The sequence below is a fragment of the Pygoscelis adeliae genome, unplaced genomic scaffold (genome assembly GCF_000699105.1).
Source record: "Pygoscelis adeliae isolate BGI_AS28 unplaced genomic scaffold, ASM69910v1 Scaffold78, whole genome shotgun sequence".
In the NCBI taxonomy this organism is placed as follows: domain Eukaryota; kingdom Metazoa; phylum Chordata; class Aves; order Sphenisciformes; family Spheniscidae; genus Pygoscelis; species Pygoscelis adeliae.
The window spans coordinates 1,286,017-1,307,514 of record NW_008825409.1 but is presented as its reverse complement, the minus strand read 5'-3'; the positions used below and the strand labels follow the sequence as shown (position 1 = coordinate 1,307,514).

General features: G+C 40.7%; 1 protein-coding gene across 1 annotated transcript in view; it reads right to left on the bottom strand.

Annotated features, from left to right (window-relative positions):
* MOCOS (molybdenum cofactor sulfurase) overlaps positions 1-21,498 on the bottom strand; it is a 206,858-nt gene that overhangs the window by 85,139 nt on the left and 100,221 nt on the right. The window contains exon 5 of the mRNA XM_009330479.1: positions 19,983-20,059. Within this exon, the coding sequence (XP_009328754.1) occupies positions 19,983-20,059 (77 nt within the window). The remainder of the gene's footprint in view (positions 1-19,982; positions 20,060-21,498) is intronic.

Below are 21,498 nucleotides of genomic sequence, written 5' to 3'. Positions count from 1 at the left end.
GAATTCCTTGCTTTGCTTTGCTTGCGTGCGTGGCTTTTGCTTTACCTATTAAACTGTCTTTATCTCAACCCATGAGTTTTCTCACTTTTACCCTTCCGATTCTCTCCCCCATCCCACTGCGGGGGGAGTGAGCGAGCGGCTGTGTGGGGCTTAGTTGCCGGCTGGGGTTAAACCACGACACCTTTTAAGGATGCAGAGAAAGCAAGTGAGGAGATAGAAGCTGCCACTGCTCAAACAGCTCCTCTGGGGGCTAGTAAGACCTGCAGCAACTTAGAGAACACTTCTGCCTGGTCAGTAGAGTTGGGAAAGTTGGGATAAGGAGTTCATAGCAGCACTTTTGTCAGACATAGGCACATACCATCCTTCCCTACTCCTGTTTTTTTTTTTTTGTAGAAGTATGTAGTGTTACACTGCCTTCGAGGTAGAAGGAAAGTGTCAATGATGTTTCCCATCTTCTGATGGGCCCCTTGGCCTCCCAGGTCTCAGTTCCCTTTTAAATATGAGCCCAGGAGAAGTTTGTAAAAATTGCTCCTAATTTTCTTCTGACACGAATATAAGTCACAAAGAACAAAAAGGTAGTCAAAGATTGGTAACGGGAGAATGGGAAGCAGTCTCTAAGTGCCTCCTCCACCCCATGTTGTAAAGCAGATATGGATGCTTTCTTTAAATCTCAAGGCATTAACACTGCTTCATAGCCATTCTGCCAGTTTCATTAATTGCACTTCTACTCCAATCATTTCATAAGCAGACTGTACTTATAATCTGGCTATTTATCCTAATGTTTGATGTTTCTGACTCACATAAATACATTATGTTTGAATGCAGAGAAGTACTTTGCATGACAAATTTGAGATTTCTGCCGGAAACATTTGACTGAAATTTATTTTTGCTATCCATAGGGAATAAGCCTCTACATTATTTGATTGTTATTCACATTTTGGTAATCGCATTATGAACCTCTACTAAGAAATGAAATGGCAATATGCCTTTTTTTCCTCTATGAGCAAAAGTCTCCCTCCCCCTCCCAAAAGCACAGACCTTGAAAAAGCATTAGAAAATTAAAAAGCCAACAGAAATAAAATGATGTATCTACGTCTGAATATTCATTAAAACACGACATTGCTTAGTCACTGCTCGCCATTTGGATGATGGACGGTGCTTAGGCAAGCTTAATGCAACAATGGGAATTCAGTCTTGTTTTTACGGGATGGGTGTCGACTTTAGTGGACAGATTCCTAACGGTGCTCAGCTGTCCTAATTGCATTAATATTGTTAGGCCATAAACCACTTTACATCAGTTGATGATCTGACTTTATGTTGTAAATAAGACCACAGAGAAATAGTAACAGATTTAATTTCTGGGCTTTATTCAGATCTGACTTGATATTCCTCATTCTATCCAGCAGCTGCTCTACCTACAATGCTTTATACTAAACACCACATGCCTGAATTGTCTACTGGAGTTATTTGCCCTTGGCATTGTTTGCCCTTTGTTTCTGTGGTGTTATACTCTTCTCTCCCAGAAACTTCCTCTAGCAGTTCCGGCACTGGCAGAAAATTTACCACACTTTATCTCATTCTGTATAGCTATTATCAAACATCACAAGCACAAGAAAGGATGACATAAAAATATCTTTGGGCTACTAAAACCCATGAGTCAAATTCATCTCTTGTTTCACCTCACAAATCGCAGCGATCTGTTAATTGTGTCCCCCACTGCTTTTAGATTTTATGAGAAGCAAATCACAGCAAGTTCTTTCTCTGGAATTTGCTGAAAAAAAACGACAAAAACTACAACTAAACAAAAAATGCTGCATTTACTCTTACCTTTTTTAACATCAGTTTTCTAATCCGAATATCTGACATATTTCCTGCCCCCTGACCATTTGGCAGCAATTGAGAATCTCCTTTGCTTGACTGTCCCAAAACTCCCATTGATTGAATTTCCACCAACTAACTAGCAGGAAACCCTTGTTTTCTGCACTTGGAAAGAACATGAACACAAGTCATGCTGTAAATGGAAACCCAGGAGAACACACAGCCTCGTACTCCAAGCACAGCTGCTCCACTGAACCAGTTGTGCCTGCGCTCAGAGCGTGAAGAGGAGGTTGTTGAACTGCACAACACCATGGGCACCTTTCCCAGCTGTGACCCAATACCTCAGGGTCAGCCCCATCATAGGACAGCATGTGGCAGACATAGGCCCCCACAAGACACCACCTCCCAGTAGCGTCTCACATACTGGAACAGAAATAAGTGGGAAGATTTGATAAATTTTTATTTATACAAATAAATTAGCGGGCGAGGAACATAATAAAAACAATAATTTTGTCCATGAGCTCAACACAGACCTGGCAAATCCAACTCACTGAGTATCAAATCTCATAATGAGATCTACACAAATAACCCTCATGTAATGCTGCCCTGCAACTGGGCTTGCATTGTATGTAGGTATTTTAGCATATCACCTTCCTCTCTCCCATTCTATAACTTTCTGTGCTGGATGCAGCCATTGGCCTGATCCTTTCACCCTCTGATTAGCTGGCGACAGATGCCGCTCCCCAGCTCTCTCCAACCACAACTTGGGAAGCCAGCCACAAGCCTTCTCACGACCCTTTATGCTATACATACACTTACAGCATGACTCGAAATCTTTCATGTCGGAGAGTGAAATATTTTGGAGGCCTGTCAAAACCAGGACTTTGAAAATCATCCATTATATTTTAGCTTGTTGCAGTGTAAAAGATAAAGCACAGTTGCAAATCGCTCATAATACTGTTACCTATATAGAAATGTTATTTTATAGGAGCAAAAATCTCAGAACATTATGAAAAAGTTATGGTTTGTTCTAGAAAACTCAGGAAGCTGGGTCAGTCAAATCCTGCACACCTTAATGAAAATAATTGCTCAAGTAACAGCAAGGCTGCTTCAACCTTTTGCATTAGCAGCGTATGATGGATGCACAGAGCTATCTAGTTTGCTTAGCTGATACTCCTTGAAAAGGGTAAAAATTCCTTCTAGATTTGTTAAAAATGTAATGTCCACTAGTCATGTAGTGCGTATTAGTGCTAAAGATAGATAAGTGGCTTAATAATTTAATGAGATTAATAGAAACATGTCAAGCCATTTAACTGGGTAATTATTATTTTTGCATTACGTTTCTCACAATTTAACTAGCACAATCCAAACATCCACATGAATTACACACATCAAGAAAAAGATATTCTGGAGTTTGAACTTCATTGTTTTCCTTAATAATTGGATGTACCCAGTAGTTTGACTGCCCAGATCAACAGTGCATGTTGGCTAGCCCAAGGACCCCTCATTGATCTTTTGCACGTATGGTAAATTAGTCAGTACGACAGCAGCCTGCAGCCCCCAAATCCTTTTAATGTTTTTGTTCTTATTGAATCAAGTGGCATAGGAACAATTGGATTGTCCTCACAGTTTCTTTTCCTGTTTTTTTGCCCCCTTTCTTGAACACTGGTTTAATTCTCCCGGTGGCTTGATTCTAAGAATAGCAATGGCCCTGTGGAACAGCAGGAACAGGAGGCACCATGGGAATGCTTTAAACATAGCAAACACGGCAAAACCAAACACATGTGGGAAAACACACATTTTGTGTTCTGCTAAGCAGGGTTTTAAAACCACACAAGCATCCTTTTTTTTTTGATAAGCAGAGACACGTCCCTAAAGGATGCCATCAATTATTTCAGGCTCTGTTCCTGTGAGCGTTCTTTTGTGCTGCTGCTCATCACAGAGCACCCTCTAATTCTGTGGACGTAATTGTGTGATGAGGTAATCAGGACTGCATTACATATTTTGCATTATAAGAAACAACTGATTTCTAGGGTGGCACTTGAGTATTTTCCACATTATTCTCCAAGATAGCCCATGCATCTTCTGTTCTCCACCCATATCATCTTAATATAAAATTAGGGGAGATTTTATGTCTCAAATACCTTTGGACCTGACTCATATTTTTTAGATTACATTGATATGAAATTCAAGCCTCTGCTTAGCAGCTTCTGTCAGACTACACAACACACTGGCTATAGAAGCGGCTATAAGCCTGAAGTGGCAAGCTCTGTAACTGTCACCCATAGCCCTAACAAGGATTGTGAATACAAGCATTCAGCCACAGCATTTCATGATTTTTATTTATGGAGGCAGAGGCAGATGAAACTTAGGTTAGTAGGCTGGGCTGCCAACTGCCAGAGCTCAGAAGTAGGTACACTGACTACTCAGCCTCTAGGCATCAACCCTGGCCAAGATTTGGGGTGGCTGTCTGGAAACAGAAATCTCTTAATCACTTCATCAGCAGTGATGATGGTGAATTAGCAGATCTTGTGAACCAGAGCCTAAGTGAATTCTAACTGAGCTTCATGTCCCTCTAGAAGATCATCTTATTTATCTCAAAATAAAAATAAAAAGTAGGTATTCTCATACCAAATCAATAAAGACACTGGAGAAAGAAATTACAACAAAAAATCTAATGATACTTGTTCTAAATGAAATCAGGTTGAAAAACAGTTGAAAACACCTCCATGAACAGAGATGATCCTAGTTTCCAAAAAACAACAACAACAAAACTGCCACTAATGTGGGGAGGAAAAAGGGAAAAATAAATGTCAGAAATTAAAAACAGGTGCCTGGAAGCACTCTGAAAAGGCACTGGCCTGTAGCTTTCAGTTACTCATGTAACATAATTTTCGGTATACTTTAAGAAAACAACTGACACTTGGGCCCAGGCTCTCTACTAGTTAGAAGCTGAGTTTCACTGCTTAACATATAGTCACAAGAAGGAAAATAAACTACTGTTGTGATTATGGGATCTATATTGAAAAAGAAAACTTTCAAAACAGACAACCTCCTCAGTCCCAAAACAGGCTCAAACACAGCATAACTGTGAGCATCCAACCTACCCTGTCATCTGCTAACTTATATAGAATCCATTTGCTCCAATTTTTCTTTATATGGTATGGAAAGAAAATCATACCACTCTAGAGCATTGCCAAAATTTATGAAAATTTATTTATATAAATAAAACCAGCTCAATAATTCTGACCCCCAGCCTTGCCCTTTAATTTCTGGGATGAAGTTCTTTTATGGTGTGAACTCCTAGCCATGTCACAAGGAGTGAAACTAGTTCAATTGTTAGGGGTCAGTCCTGTGAAGATATTTCTCAAACTCACCTATAAATGGCAGCTTTTCAAACAGCATCGCCATGATCTTGGCCAAAGATTTAGGGGCAGGTGGTGTCAACTATCATACCTTCACTAACATCAATAAACTATGACAGTTTATACCGGGTGAGGACTCCCCACAGGATCATGAATATTGGTTGCCTTGCACAGCGCTGTAATTATTTAGGTCATTAGAAAAGGGGTGTAGTATGCTGCCATGTCAGAAGTGTGGCATTTTCACCTTATTTTACACTGACTTGGAACATCATGTCTGAAATACAGAATTGTGCTACTAGACACTCAGGAGCGAAGAGGTTTTTATTCCTTAAAGGTTTTGCCAGTGTGGTTATGGTATCAAAATCCTTCTAACATAAAGAGGGTTTACACCAGCTCTTGTGACAATAGCTCAACCTAGTTTGCTTAGTGAAATAACTACATACAACTGAGCAGACCTTCTGCCAACATCACTCTACTGTAAAAAATGAAAGTCCTCTGACTGACGTAGTTAAGCTGAGAAAATTTGTGTTGGCAATCTTATCTCCCTAAATCCCTGTGATTTGTACTATTAATGATAAAATCCATTGAAATTAGAAATCTGCTCATTCAGTCCTTATTTTTTAAGAGAGTATCAAATTTTTTTAATGAACCGGATAACCCAAAAAGTTTTTATTACATTTCGCTACCCTCAATTTATAAAGCTAAATCTATCTTTTATTTAAATACTATCTTATGGCAGAATTTTTCCTGCTCAGCACCAGTTTTTGTGATACTTGTGAGAATATCATTGACATTAGCCTAATACTTACAAAATACATTTTTTTATGGCTGCCTTAAAATCTTACAAAGCATTCAGTAGGAAGGTAGCCAAAGTTCAAGCTGATTTGGAAGTTTATACTTTAAAGGAGAAACTAGGCAGAAATTTTAGTGTCCTGGGATTTCAATTAATAATGTGAATAGAATACCAAAAGTAGCAATTCTTGGTCAAAAGAGTAATAAAATGGAGATTTTAGTATCAACTTGAGAAAACACACTCATGCTAAAAGACCATAAGCAACAACCAAGTTAAACCAACCAATTTCAAACCTTTGTATTAAATTCAGTATAGTAGGGCACAATTTGTAAGATGCTTTAACAAAATACTTGCAAGTCCTTTAAAGAAAAAAGATAAAAAGAAAAAAGAAAAAAGAAAGGCAAAAGGAGGGGAGGAGAAAGGAGGATCAGAGGAAAAACTTACAAAAATATTTTTCCAGCGGTCATAGAACTGCAACATTTGCACTTAAAGCAGCACACAAGTGGAGATTCTTTGCTCAGTGAAGTCTTCTTTTCATGAAAATTAGGATGTGGATGAAAATGGGGGGATAGGGGATGTGACATGGGTGAGCAGATGTGTGCATCTTAAATCTGGAGTTTGGCTGAGGTGCATACATAGACCTGAAAGCATAACAGACCTGAAATGGCCATTACAAATGCATATAAACCTAGAGTAAAACAAAATGAATACTTTTAGGAATGTAACACATGAACTGATCAAAATAGGTTCAGTGAACATTTACTTCAGAGAATAGTGACATTTTACTTGAATAAAGCTGGTCTGACAAATTTCATTGCTATAGCAGGCCTCTTATAAGCAGGACTCACCTCTTTTAAAATGAGTCAACTGTCCCCTGAAAAACAACATTAGGAGACAGGTGCTTATAAAAATATATTTTACCAGTAGCAATTGTGAGAAAATATGCCCACTCCAACTAGGTGGATGAGATGCTTCTTGAATTCACAGGTTACCTGAAAATGCAAAGACTGATTTCTAAATATTTAATGACCTTTTGCCGGGGGGATGTAACCACCTGTGTTCTTTCAGTTCTGCTTTTCCACCTCCACAAGGCTACGCCCACGCCAAGGTATGTGGGTGTCTCAAGGGCGGATGTCGAGGCTGGACCGGAGAAGAAGAGGCAGGGCTGCCAGGTGGACTCCTGGGGGCTCCTCCAGGGCCTGAGCCCAAAGAGGATTTGCTGGTATCTCCATCTGTGCAAGCACCAGGCATTTGCTCATTCCACCGCTGACCGCCTCTAAGTGTTTAAACCACAACTAGAGCAGCTAGCGCACAAGCATTGAAACCGTATCTAGAACGGCTCTATTGAGAGCCATTAAAATGTCGGCAAAGGTGACAGCTGAGGCAGATGTTTATTGAAAAAATAAACTGTGAGTGTGGAGCAAGCATTAGACATGAAACCAGTCACTGCAGGCGGAATAGCTCTTCTGATTATATCCTGTAATTTCTTTCTTTGCATTCTGTATTGACTGAATCAAAATCAGTGGAGACTAACTACGATTATTACGTGATTTGCAACTAGTCTTGTTCATCTACAATGGATCATAAACTCCTTTATTCTCTTCTTTTCTGACATACACATCTCCGCTAAAAGTAGTGTATCAGTTCAACAGGAAGTAACCTTAGTGAGATAATAAGAAAATTTTATTTTGCCTTTAATAATTTTGTATCTGTTGATATGCTACTTAATGCTTCTTCCCAAATGATAGATTTTATGCTGCAGTACATCTAAAAGCTTCAAAGTACTCATTTCTGTATTAGCAGGTCTCCCTTCAGAGGTGTAAGAAATGGCATTGTAGGACCTGAGGAAGAGAATGCTAGTTAACATTTTGCCAGTAGATGTCTCTGCTAAACACACTGAAGGGAACATACTAAGTTTGAAACTTCAGCAAAATGCAAGTGGCAGCTTGCATCCTTCAGCTGAAGAACAGGGGTAAAACCAACTAGGTCACTAGCAACTTCTGAAGACTGTTCTGACACAGTCATAATAAAAATGGGGTTTACTTAAAACTCAGTGACTCCCAAGTGAATTAAATGTTAATTTTGTCTCCTGATATTATCTCACTGAGTAAGAAGAATTCACGAAAGGCTAAACTTATGTATGAATATTCTTGACAGAAGTTACAAATGTAGAGTCTTAGGGGAAAAAATATTTTAATCATTTAAATTCTAGCTTTTGTGAAAACAAGCAGTCCATTCCTATTTCCAACAGAGAACTTTCTGTACTTAATATTTCTCCTCAAACTAAAAAATCAGTGCGTGGAAGAATAAATTTTAGTTTTAGGCTGAAATAGCACAGTACATGGAAGAATAATTATGCCCCTGATGGATAACATTCAGAAGTTCTTACATTTTCTTTACTTCTATGTTATTTGGCAATGGTCTTATTTGCAAAAGCACAGCTTCTAAGCAAAGAAACTAATATTAGTTTCTTGTAATTGGCACTTGCGGTTAACATACAGCGTGATTTTCTGATTAATAATGAAGAAAAGATCTCAAAAGGCGCAGATCAGCTGGAAAAGCATCTGCTTAAAATACACACACGTAATTAGGAGAGGACGTCAAACAGACTTGATTACATATTTCATGGGTATGTGTCAAAGAGTGTAAAGCATTTGACTTAACCCCAGGGTGATTTCAGGAGGATTTACTCTATCTAGTGTTTGTGAGTAGCACCATATAATCTGGATCTGCTGAACAAGTAGAGTTTTACATAATATGCAAATTTCCTTTCGCTTTAATTTAGCCCCTTTGGATTTAGCATAAAATCTCTGTGTTGCATGAAGGGCTGAAACAGCTGGATCCAGTTAGCTAGGAAATTAAAAATGTAACAGATGAAATAAGGTAATCCTTGCCATGGTAGCCAGTGCGCACTAGGAAGACACCCTGAGATCTGCTGAGGGATGGCTGAAGTGCACACCCCTAACGCCAGCCAGACCTTCTTCCGCAAATGCCAAAATGCTGATCCCTTCTCTAATCACAGCGTGCTCGAGTTTTTCATATAACTAAATTTATTTCACTGCCCTGTCAAGCTTCATTTTCCAGGTGTTTGTTGGTAAGAAAACTATTCATGTATCAGACAAGGAAGTTAGTATCCACAAGGTAACATTTTATTTCCGTGTAGTTAGTACATCAAGATGTGGCGAAAATTAATTAGCAATGTATTACATTGTTTAAAATGTAATGGAATTAATTTATGTGTAATTTTATTTTCCATTTCCCTCTCAATTCTGGTTTTTAGCTGGAACTATACAGAGATAATTCTTGAGTATTTCTTATACAGGTTTTAAGAATACAACAGCACAAGATTTTTATTTTTCCCCTATTTTAAAAGGGTATTCCAAGGATAACAATAACCCTAACCTAATAAATCAATTTAGATAGCAAAAAGTCTTTTGAAGGTCTGCAACCAAGTCTAAAAGCCCTCACTTCTGTTCTTTGAAATCTACAGTCCCACAGGACTTTATAGGTTCTCTATCTCTTAGCAATGACAATGACAACTTTGTAGTGAAAATGACAATTCCTTCAGATGCTAACTATATCTGACACAGAAAATGATCTAGGGAGAAAGGTATTACAGACATAAAACACTTCTCCATGATATCCTTTAGCCATGTGTAGATGATGCTGGATCAGTCTAGGATCCAGAGGATCAGAGCTTCATTACTCTTGACTGCTGATAATATTCCTACAGACTTTATCGAAGAATTGGGTCTTACACCCATTCTTTCTTGCTGTAGGCTGCAACAATTTCTCCCACTTTATTTATTGAAAGTGACAGATTTCACAATGCTACCTTAGGCAGAACTGGGAACAGATTCTGCATCTACAGTAAAAAAAGGTAGGCCCCATCCATTAATTCAAACTTGCCTTCCAAATACATTGTATGTGCTTGGCTGTACTTTCAGACAGTTGCACAAGAGTGCCTCACCTACTTGCTCATTTTGTAATACTGATTCTTTAATTGTTTTAATTCCATCTACAGCTATTAGCAAATATGTGCTCAGTTGAGCATGTCTTTCCTAATAAATTAACCACAGTCCCAACAACGGCTTCTTTTGATGCAAAAGAACCAACTGAGCTTTCTTTCCTCCTAATCCGCTTTAACCAGTCATTTGAAAATGAAAACGATCACAGACTTCTGAAATCAGCTGTACATACACAGTCTTTACATAAGACATCTTTTTGACTGGGACATTCTCACCCTGGAGACAGAAGTTTTTTTGCCTTTGCAAGAGTTTGTCTGCTGTCAGACTGTGAGCCTTTCCCTCTCAGAGAAAGCAACATCTACCTGAATAAGCTTGGATTTGAAGCATGAAATATATGTTGCAAATTGGAAATCACTCATAGAGTAATAGACAGATGAAGGTTTCCCAAATAGAAGACCTCACGCTGAGCCTTCGCACGCCTCAGGGTTCTTCCAGTGCCTTCCCTGTCTTGCTTTACTGGTGTATTCCAACCACGAGAAATGTAGAACCTGCCCTGCCCAACACAAGCTGCGGATCTAAGGTAAAGTAAAAAACCCAAAACACTACTTCCACCTCAACTAGTCTGACAGTTCAGATTTCTGGTCCCAAAGGGATCAGTAGCAGGAAAGTTAAGTAAAAGTAATGTCCTATACCACACTAAGCTAACATCTAAGCTCCCTTAATGATGAGAAGAATGAGAAGGACTGGTATTGCTGGTATTGCCACTAACTGGCATACAAGAGACTCTCTTGCTGCCAACAGGGTGGGGTTAAGGCTTCCTTGGTGAGAAAAACAAGATCAGTGACTCCAGCATCCTTTCACGTGGAAACACATAAAGTCCCCCAAAACAAATTTGCCTCAAGTTTCTCTTTGTAGTCTTTAATATTTGAGACTTGCAATGTACACAGCCCTGCCAAAGGAGAAGTCCTCAGTAACTGCAGACCTCAAGAGCTCAGCTATCACTGGATGAGTGAGAAGCCTGTCAGTGTTGGACACTGGCACTCCCTGCCATTCCTTGCCTCGGCAAGCCACAGCCAATGCTAAAGCACCTGCGGTGATCCTCCAGTTATTAGTTGCCCCAGCTTCCTCTTCCCAGAAGTCTCCCAAGCATGAAAAACACTCCGCTGCAAATCTCTCCCCTGTAATAACACTGGATACCATCAAATGCCTTCACCGCAGAAGTCTTGCTAACTCTTTTGTCTGAACACAGACCAATTATCTCTTGCCGAGAGTATATTTTCTGTCAGCTATGCTGCACTTTTTCTTCATCAGCTCAGCTTATAATAAAGACATTTCCCCCTTCTTTTAGTTCCTAAGAAGCCTATTTTTCTCTCTAGCTGTATTATGCAAAAACACCCAAGACGTTTATGTGCTGTACTACCTTTTCCTGTGTTATCTCTACAGGTCTGAGGAATGACTCTTGACATTTTTGGTCCTTTCCTAGGCCTCTTCACAGATTAGGCAGTTTGTGAATGCAATCCACATCAATATTAGCAAATGCGTATTAAAAGACCCCAAAACATAAAGGCAGTTTTCATTTCCAGAAAGAAACCTTATATACAGATTAAAGTCTGCAAAGGCAGCCCTGGCAGGATTTCTTCTGGCAACTCACTTTTTCAGCGCTTCTCAAATCATGCTTTAGCTGTTCTGCTCTGCTTTCAACAGTACAAACGACGTCTAGTTTGCATTAGGCAAGTCACAAAAGAAAGCTAAGAAAACCAGCAAGAACTGTTAGCAGTAAATAAATAACTAACTTTCTAGTTTATTATCTAAACCAAGTTTATCTTGGGACAGAAATTTAAAAACAGAAACAGTCACCTCGCTATCCATGAAAGAAGAGGAGAGATTTTTGTCTTTTGACATACCAGTAGTGTCGTTATCTGGGAATCAGAATACCTTTGGATTTTAAACTCTTATGCACTCCCTTCACATTTAGAAGTCAAACTTTTCTTTCTGATGCCAGAATTTAAAATATCTTCTCTTCAGTGTATCCATATTTTCATATTTAGAGTGTGGATAGAGCATCTTCTCCCTACTGTCAACTCATCAAACATTTTTTCTCAGAAAAGAAACCCCAACAACATATTACTCTCTCTCAAGTACAGTTAGAGGTGGTGTTAATTATGAGCAGCGAGGTGAGGAGATTAGTACAAATTGCCCAGGCTTCTTTAACGTTAAAGTTCATCTTGTGGCAAACGGTTGGCGCAGAGAAAGTAAAAATTTCATCAATGGTTCATTCTCTCTCTTAAACCAAAGGAAGAATTTCCCCCTAAAATGAAGAATTTCATAAATGTCGGCCAAAATGGAGCATCCACTTCGAACTCGCCTATATATCACAAGCCAGAACACATGTATTAACGCCATCTTTAATGTTACAATTTAAAAGAAAACCCCCAAATCCATTAAAATTATGAATGAAAGCAGCACCAAGGATGAAAGCAGTAAAATTCACAAACATCACACCCATGGTCCAAGTTTAGGTGACATGTCCTGACAATGGCAGGATGCAGTCACAAACTCCACACAGGAGAAGAAATCCCAGTAATCCCTGCCAAACTGACTGAGAAGAAAATTCTTTTCTGGCCCTAAACTGGATGACTTGCATAACCCTAAGTGTCTAAACACAACACACATGAGAATCTGTGCACTACCACTAAACACAGCCTGTTCAACGTCCCATCATTGGCTGCAACGAGTCCTTGATGCACCAGAGGATGGTAAAAATTGTAACAGGGCAAAACACAACTCAGAAGTCCCCAAGACCAAGTTAAAAACCAAAGTCAGCCTCAGCATTTAGCATCCTGCACTGTATTTTGATTTGGCTGTTGTGTGGTATAATTGCCTTTATGAAAGCCAACACAACCTTTACTCTCCAACAACCAATCAAGCCCCCAGCGAATTTAAAAAGGACTTTTAATTCATCATCCTTAGGAGACTTAGTCTGCATCTTAACATTTCTTCCAATACATATTATATTTTATTGTGAAGAGAATTAATGTTTCCTGAACAGACATTATAATTAAAGTACTTCTTCTAACATAATTGCACATTATGTACCTTAGTATCATTTGTAAAACCAATAAAAATCTACTAATAAAAATACATACCAGCTAAAGGTTAAGTTTAAAAATCATAAAGACACAAGACCTCTGAAAATGGCTTACATACACACACATCATGACGTAACTCTGGCATGAAATATGCCTTGTTGTTAAATCGAAGTTGAGATAGGTCAAGAATTTAGTCAGATGATATCAGACTCAGAAACAGATCTCTATTTTTCATGACACTGCCTAATGCTGAAACTCTGATTTACCTTCCATTAGCGATCTCCCTCCCCATCTTCAGTAATTACACTGGTACAATCCAGCTACACTACTGTATTGGGGTTGTGTGCCAAGGTTTGGTAGCGGGGGAGCTATAGGGGATGGCTTCTGTGAGAAGCTGCTAGAACCTTCCCCTATGTCTGACAGAGCCAACACCAGCCGGCTCCAAGATGGACCCACCGCTGGCCAAGGCTGAGCCCATCAGCGACAGGGGTAGCACCGCTGTGATAACATATTTAAGAAGGGGTAAAAACTGCTGGGCAACAACAGCAGCAGAGAGAGGAGTTAGAACATGTGAGAGAAGCAACTCTGCAGACACCAAGGTCAGTGAAGAAGGAGGGGGAGGAGGTGCTCCAGGCACTGGAGCAAAGATTCCCCTGCAGCTCGCGGTGAAGACCATGGTGAGGCAGGCTGTCCCCCTGCAGCCCGTGGAGCTTAACGGTGGAGCAGACATCCACCTGCAGCCCATGGAGGACCCCACACTAGAGCAGGTGGATGCCCAAAGCAGGCTGTGACCCCATGGGAAGCCCATGCCAGAGCAGGCTCCTGGCAGGACCTGTGGAGAGAGGAGCCCATGCTGGAGCAGGTTTGCTGGCAGGACTTGTGACCCCACGGGGGACCCACGCTGGAGCAGTCTGCTCCTGAAGGACTGCACCCTGTGGAAGGGACCCACGCTGGAGCAGTTCGTGCAGAACTGCAGCCCGTGGGAAGGCCTCACGTTGGAGAAGTTCGTGGAGGACTGTCTCCCGTGGGAGGGACCCCACGCTGGAGCAGGGGAAGAGTGTGAGGAGTCCTCCCCCTGAGGAGGAAGGAGCGGCAGAGACAACGTGTGATGAACTGACCGCAACCCCCATTCCCCATCCCTCTGTGCCGCAGCGGGGAGGAGGTAGAGAAAAATCGGGAGTAAAGTTGAGCCCGGGAAGAAGGGAGGGGTGGGCGGAAGGTGTTTTAAGATTTAGTTTATATTTCTTGTTACTCTACTCTGATTTGATTGGTAATAAATTAAACTGATTTCCCCAAGTTGAGTCTGTTTTGCCCGTGATGGTAATTGGTGAGTGATCTCTCTCTGTCCTTATCTCAACCCATGAGCCTTTCGTCTCCCCTGTCCAGCTGAGGAGGGGAGTGATAGAGCAGCTTGGGTGGGCACCTGGCATCCAGCCAGGGTCAGCCCACCGCAGTTACATCCCAAAAGAACTTCAGCAGTGCTTTTATTACACAGAAGGATGCAATTAATAACAACAATACTTTGTTTATTTTGCTTGTTTCTACTCCAGGCTATTCCCAACCCAGAATGAGAATCATTGTTCGTGTTGGGGGAATGCAAAGCAAGTAGTCCAGGAGCTACAGCAAAGTGAGATTCAGAAGTGGTTCACATCTGACAGTGCATTTTGCCACTGAAAACTCTGACAGTTGAAGTGGAAGAAATAAGCATAACGTGGCTTAAAACAAATCTGCAGTCCTTCTGGATTACGAAGTGTTTCTACAGCATGCAACGACTTTGTTGTATACACACAAATGCCAATAATCTCTGTTTAAAAGGAACAGTGGACCTTTGACAGAAATTAAATAACCTGCAAAACTCCAATATTCTCAATGATGTGCAGGGGAAAAAAGGATGGTGAGGGGAAAATGGCAATTGCAAAGCACTAAATCTCTTGTTGCATCAGTCGTGCCAGGAACAGATATATTCAACGCCTATAGAAACTGAAGAGCTAAACATTCGGAAAGGTGACCATACTGCTCTGGACAGCACATACCGCTTTGCAGGCTGTGGTGCTACACTGCAAGCCCCCAGGCAGCCTTGCTCTCACAGCCAACACAGAACGGCCACCAGAAATGTTGATGGGGCTGAGGAAGCTGGAGCACTGCAGGCACCCTTCACATTAGCATTGATAAGTGGGCACACAAAATGCATTTTACGATGGAAAAACCCAAACGTGACCACAGCTGTACCATGTTCTATTACCACCTATCAATTATTTGATTTATCTTCTGTATGATTAAATTCTAATTAAAAAATATACCATACAGAAATGTTTGTACTTACGTGAACAAACAGGTAAGCATAATCACGTAAGTTTTACCATGAAGGGAGATGTTGAAATTTCCTACTTAACTGGAACACAAGCTTATTTCATCTGGGGTCACAGATAATGGTGTAGGACTAGCCTGACTTTGTGGAAAATTAATGGATCATGTAGTGATTAAAATGCTTTACAGAATTCAATTTCTTCTTCCACTATGGATACCTGTAAGTTACTCTGGTCTCCTGTAGACATAAAGAGGCAGTGCTGGCACTTCTGCTTTTCAGCGTGGCACTCCAGAATTTGGAGTGGGGACCACCACTAGGGACCACCAAAGTACCTAGGCTATGCTAGCATTGCAGAAGTTTTAAAATTCAAATATTTGTCAAAACCATTTTTTATTTAGTTTTTCAAATTTCCCCTCAGTATAGGTTTCTTCTCATTTACTCTTTCAGCCTATATTTTTTCTCATCTCTCTTTACCTTTCTACATTTTAGTACTGTGGAAAAAATATATTTTTAAATTGAAAATAGAAACATTCCTAAATTTTTATTTTTCATTTTTTATGAAAGGTTTATAAATCTGAAAATTTTAAGCCACATCCACATTTTTTACATAGCAATTTTCAGCTTCAAAAAAGCTTGCTGTCTAGTGAAATCCAAGCTGTGCAATACGGGACATCAGAAAAAAAAGGTTATTATAGCAGTTAAATTACATCAATGAAAATACTCTGCAAAAATTGCTAAAAATATCTCTGTGAAGCTAATTCAATAGAGGTGTTATTATACATCAGACAACAGACATTATTGCTTTGGCAAATTTACTAAACAGCATCACAGAATCATAGAATAGTTTAGGTTGGAAAGGACCTTCAAGATCATTGAGTCCAACTGGAAACCTAACACTGCCAAGTCCACCACTAAACCATGTCCCTAAGCACCACATCTACACCTCTTGTAAATACCTCCAGGGATGGTGACTCAACCACTTCCCTGGGCAGCCTGTGCCAACGCTTCATAACCCTTTCGGTGAAGAAATTTTTCCTAATATCAAATCTAAACCTCCCCTGGTGCAACTTAAGGCCACTTCCTCTCATCCTATCACTTGTTACTTCGGAGAAGAGACCGACACCCACCTCGCTACAACCTCCTTTCAGGTAGTTGTAGAGAGCAATGAGGTCTCCCCTCAGCCTCCTTTTCTCCAGGCTAAACAACCCCAGTTCCCTCAGCCGCTCCTCAGAAGACTTGTTCTCCAGACCCCTCACCAGCTTCGTTGCCCTTCTCTGGACACACTCCAGCACCTCAATGTCTTTCTTGTTGTAGTGAGGGGCCCAAAACTGAACATAGTATTCGAGGTGTGGCCGCACCAGGGCCGAGTACAGGGGCACGATCACTTCCCTACTCCTGCTGGCCACACTATTTCTGATACAGGCCAGGATGCCATTGGCCTTTTTGGCCACCTGGGCACACTGCCGGCTCATATTCAGACGGTTGTCGACCAACACCCCCAGGTCCTTTGCGCAGGGCAGCTTTCCAGCCACTCTTCCCCAAGCCTGTAGCACTGCATGGGGTTGTTGTAACCCAAGTGCAGGACCTGGCACGTGGCCTTGTTGAACCTCATACAGTTGGCCTCGGCCCATCGATCCAGCCTGTCCACTTCTCACCACATTTACAGAAGTGTTCTAGCAGCCAGAAGACAGGAGTCCATAGCTCTTCTCAATGTGATAAAAAGTGCCATAAAAAAGCCTTTTAATGATTTTATTCAAGCATACTGATAAAAAATATGGTGTTGATATGGTCAAATGCATTTTTTATTAATGAGCAAATACAACAATTCACCAGATTCCCTTCAAAATAGTATAAATGTATCTGCTTTGCTATTTCAACCCGTTAGGCTTGGTATTGATGAGTGTTAAAGAAAAAAAAAGTTCATCAGATACTGGAGACAAAAAGTTATTACTTCAAGCCAGACTTTAAAACATTTTCAAACAAACAAACAAACAACCCCCCATAAGCAATAAATTAATTAAGCCCAGAATTAAGGTCAACTCACCCACCCTCATAACAGTTTTGTGGAGAACCCCTTTGACAGGTTATTCCAAGCCACTTCAGCTGCCTTAGATTTTCATCACTGCTATAGGTCAGAAGGCAAATTAAAAGCAATAATAAAGACTGAAAGTTCTCAACATACTATTTATTCATGCCTCCATCCTACCCTTTCATCCACTGCTAGCCACTTTATTCAGGTTCAGGGCTAAGTATTGCCCTCAGTCTAGTAGTAAGAGATTTTTCAGTTGTTTAGCTGAAATAGGTACCAACAGGAGGTCTAGATGGCTGAGAAATGCAACGGAGGAGATGCTATCATCAACTCTCCCGTTATGGCAGGCAATGCTCCTACCCATTAAACCAAACCAGTCAGCCCTCTTTACAAGGGAATGTGTTTGTTTAAGACTGCACATTCTTCGGAAGCATTTTATACTACAAGAACATATACTAAAGGCTGGTTTCTGATCCCTGGTCTCCATGCAGAGCATGATAAAGCAAAACATCCTTACTTGTTGGGGCTCAGTCAGACTCCTATTGAAGTGGATGAAAACTCTGTTATTGATTTCCACATGAGCAAGACCTCAAGCATCTAACAGAATACTCCTCACAGAAGTCTTGCTCGGTGAGGGAGAAGAAACTAGAATCATTTAGATAAATCCTGATAATAAACCTCCACAGACACCAGCAGAAGTTATACCAGCCTGAAAAATACATGGTCAGTGTCTCTCTGGACTGGGGTCTCTTTTACATCATGATGCGCTTTATGCCTTTACATAGGAAATCGAAGACTGCACTGGAGAAGGGAGGTTCAGACATTCCACATTAACATTCCACATATCTAAGTATGAAACACATATTTCAGGAACATATTTTGTTAACCTGGCACACTCCACATGTAGAAGCATGCCATGGTGTAAGCCTCCTGCACAGCCAATGGTGCAAACTTCCCTGGCCAGGTGTCATCCTCCTGCACCTTTCAGGAGAATCACTGACCCACGGCAGCAATCACAGAAAGGTTGTGCATTTGGGGTGCTGAGCCAGACAAGCAGCAGGCTATCCTGGAGTCAACAAGGCACATGAATGTCACCCTTCACATAGAGCTTCTGGCTTGAAGATGAGCTCAAAGTTTTATTTGGGATGTTAGTGTTAGCTCCATGTTAAGGGCTTCAAAGATATTCAAACAGTGGGAGCCACTGAAAAGAGCTTCAAAGTCATGAGACTCCCTAGCAGGCTAGAAAGCCTGCACTGGCCTCTTATCCCAGGCTACCCGCCCTTTGCCTGGGGACATGAAGTCATGGTAGTAAATGTGCCATGGAAATGATCTTTCCAGGGAAGTCCACTGCGAAGAGACCTTTGCCAGGTTTGCGCTAGCTTCCCAGAGTTAGTGTGACTGGAGAATTTCAATTCCGTAAACCACAGGCAAGATCAAGATGGCAGGCTGTGAGCTTGTTTATAAATCTCAAATGCAGTTAGATCTGCACATAGTCAGAGTCAGTCTACTACACGAAGATGCCCCAAGCAGTAACTGGAAAGGTCTGTCTTCCACTCTTCACAGCTCAATATGCCCCAGCCTGTATTATAATATACTCTGCCTGGAGGGAGGCATTAGCCTTCGGTAGTTAGAGAATCATAGACTAATTTAGGTTTGATCTCCTGAGGTCATCCAGTTCAACCTCCAGCTCAAAGCAGCAGTAACTTTAAAGCTAGATCAGATTGTTCAGGGCCAAGCCCAGTCAAATTCTGAACATTTCCAAGGATGGAGATTTGACAGTCTCTCTGGGCACTCGCTCCAGTGTTTGACTACCCTCATTCTGAAAAACTGTTTCTTTATGCCCAGTCAGAATTTCCCTTGTTGCAGCCTGTGACTGTTGTCTCTTCTCCTTTAATTTCCTCGAGAGGCAGGAACTCCACTACAATTTCACAGCCATGTGCTTTTCTGGGAATTCCCATGAGACTTACAGTACTATGTTACATTCAAATAGAGAACAAAATGAGAAGAAAAACCCCATCAACATATTGCTGCTTTCCACTGAAGTGTGTCAAAGTACAGACATAAATAAACTGCTGTGAAAAGTCAGTCTGGAAAGTTCGCTGTTTGAAGATAGCTACTTGCACAGTGGGACTATATTTCCTATTTAAAAAAAAGCTTTGGGGTGCACTCTAAACTCTCTTTTTTGGTTCCTCTCTTAATCTGTGTTACCAAATGGCTTTTCTGCACCAGGTCAAGTTGTCTGGTCCTCACGCACAGCAGGAACTCTTACTGCATCAAGTCTCAATAGGATGTAGCTCAGCTACTTTCTACTATTATTTTCCTGTTGCATTTTTGTGAGTGTGAGGCAAACGTGCTCGATGTGCTCAAGCCTTGCGTGTGTATTTGTGGAGAACAGTCTGCGTGGTTTGTTTTTTCCAAACCAGGCTGGAATAATCCAATATGCAAGAATTGGATAAACCAGTTACACTGAAGTCTGATCTTCACATTGATGAACATGGATAACAAATCTAGAAAGAAAAATTAGGCTACAGCCATAGCAAATATGATCAGACTTGTGCCCTGAGTATAAACCTGGAACTTCACTCTTCAGTATTAGAGTTATGTTAACTGACCTGTGAGTTTTTCCAGAACATCAAATCCATGTTTCAGAGCAATGATATCAAGAAAAGAGACTGTGCCGTCTTCAAACCTAAAGAATGGAACAAATGAGCACAGTAAACAAATTATGCAGCTAAGGTACAGACTTTAAATCTATTTTGAGAGTTATTTTATATTCAGTGAATCTAACTTGCAGAGTGGGAACTCTTCCCTTAGGGATTCATCTTCCAGTCTTGTAGTGTCCTATGAAGCACAAACATATTCTTCAAAGCTATAGAGGCTCATATGAACAGCTGCTTGCACAGAGAAAGTTGTATTTTCCCCTGGGTGGGCTACTTGTGGGTTTTGGATTTTTAGAGTAATGGGTAACAGTTATGTCTTATGAGCTAATGTCACAAGGTCCTAAGTTACCTTCTGACAACGTCAGAAGCTGTCAGGAATAGGTGAGGAGACAGGTGGAGACTTTGTGTTTGCCCCTCCACTCCGACGTGATTACATCTAACACAGTTGAGTTAGAAGGCAAGAAGAGACCTTCCTTACCTGGAGCAAAGAGGAAGATGACTAACAAGTCTCCCTCCACGTGCTCTTCCTGGAAATTAAAAATAACTGACCTATAACAAGAGCTCTATACAAGGGTGGGGGAAAATGTACATCCCCTACAACACCTTTTAATGGAAACACCAAATGGAAACAAAAATGCCGGATTTGATGAACTACTGCAGCCATTCCCACAGTTCAGAAGGAGAAGGTGCAGCTCCAAGGTGGAGATGTATTCATGAAGTGGTGCCCAAGAGAATTTCAAGGGGGCAGAAGGGACAGCATATCAAGCATCAAAATATGTTTTATTTAGGTTTTGTGTGCACCGCAGTCCACAAGAAGTTTTAAGGAGTGATTATTCAGCTTGCTTCACCACAAAGGAGAACACAGAATAATGCTGACAACTGATGAAGTCGAAACTGTACAGAACTCACTACCATGTAAGGCTGAACTTGCGGTCACAGCAACTCTCTAAGAAGGAGGGAGCTATCTCCAAAACTGTAACAGTTAATGCTGGAAACGAACCCACCAGCAACAACCCCAAATCTCATGGTTTAAGTTTAAAATTAAACTCTGACCATGAGGATGAGACCTTCCCAGTAACCTGGTGTTCCTTGAATCTTTCTCAGAAAGGGCTGATGGTGTCCACACTGAAAAATGACTGGACAACATGGATCACAACAGAGGCACTCTTGGGCAAAAATACTTTACATGCACACATAATAGAAAAGAAATTAGGGGATTACTTTTTTTTTGCTGGATGTATAATTTTTCGTAATGCATGTAAAAAGCTTTTGGTGCCACAATTAAATATGTATTGTGAAAAGGCTCAAAGGTTAAAAATGTCAGACTTCAAATGCTTTTTCTTTAATAAAATAAACCTCAATAGAATAGTATAATAGCTCTCACTTCTACAGTGATTTTTCTTACTTATCTTCTATTTCATTTTTCTATAGTTATCAAATAATTTAAACACTGCAAGTGATACTGTCA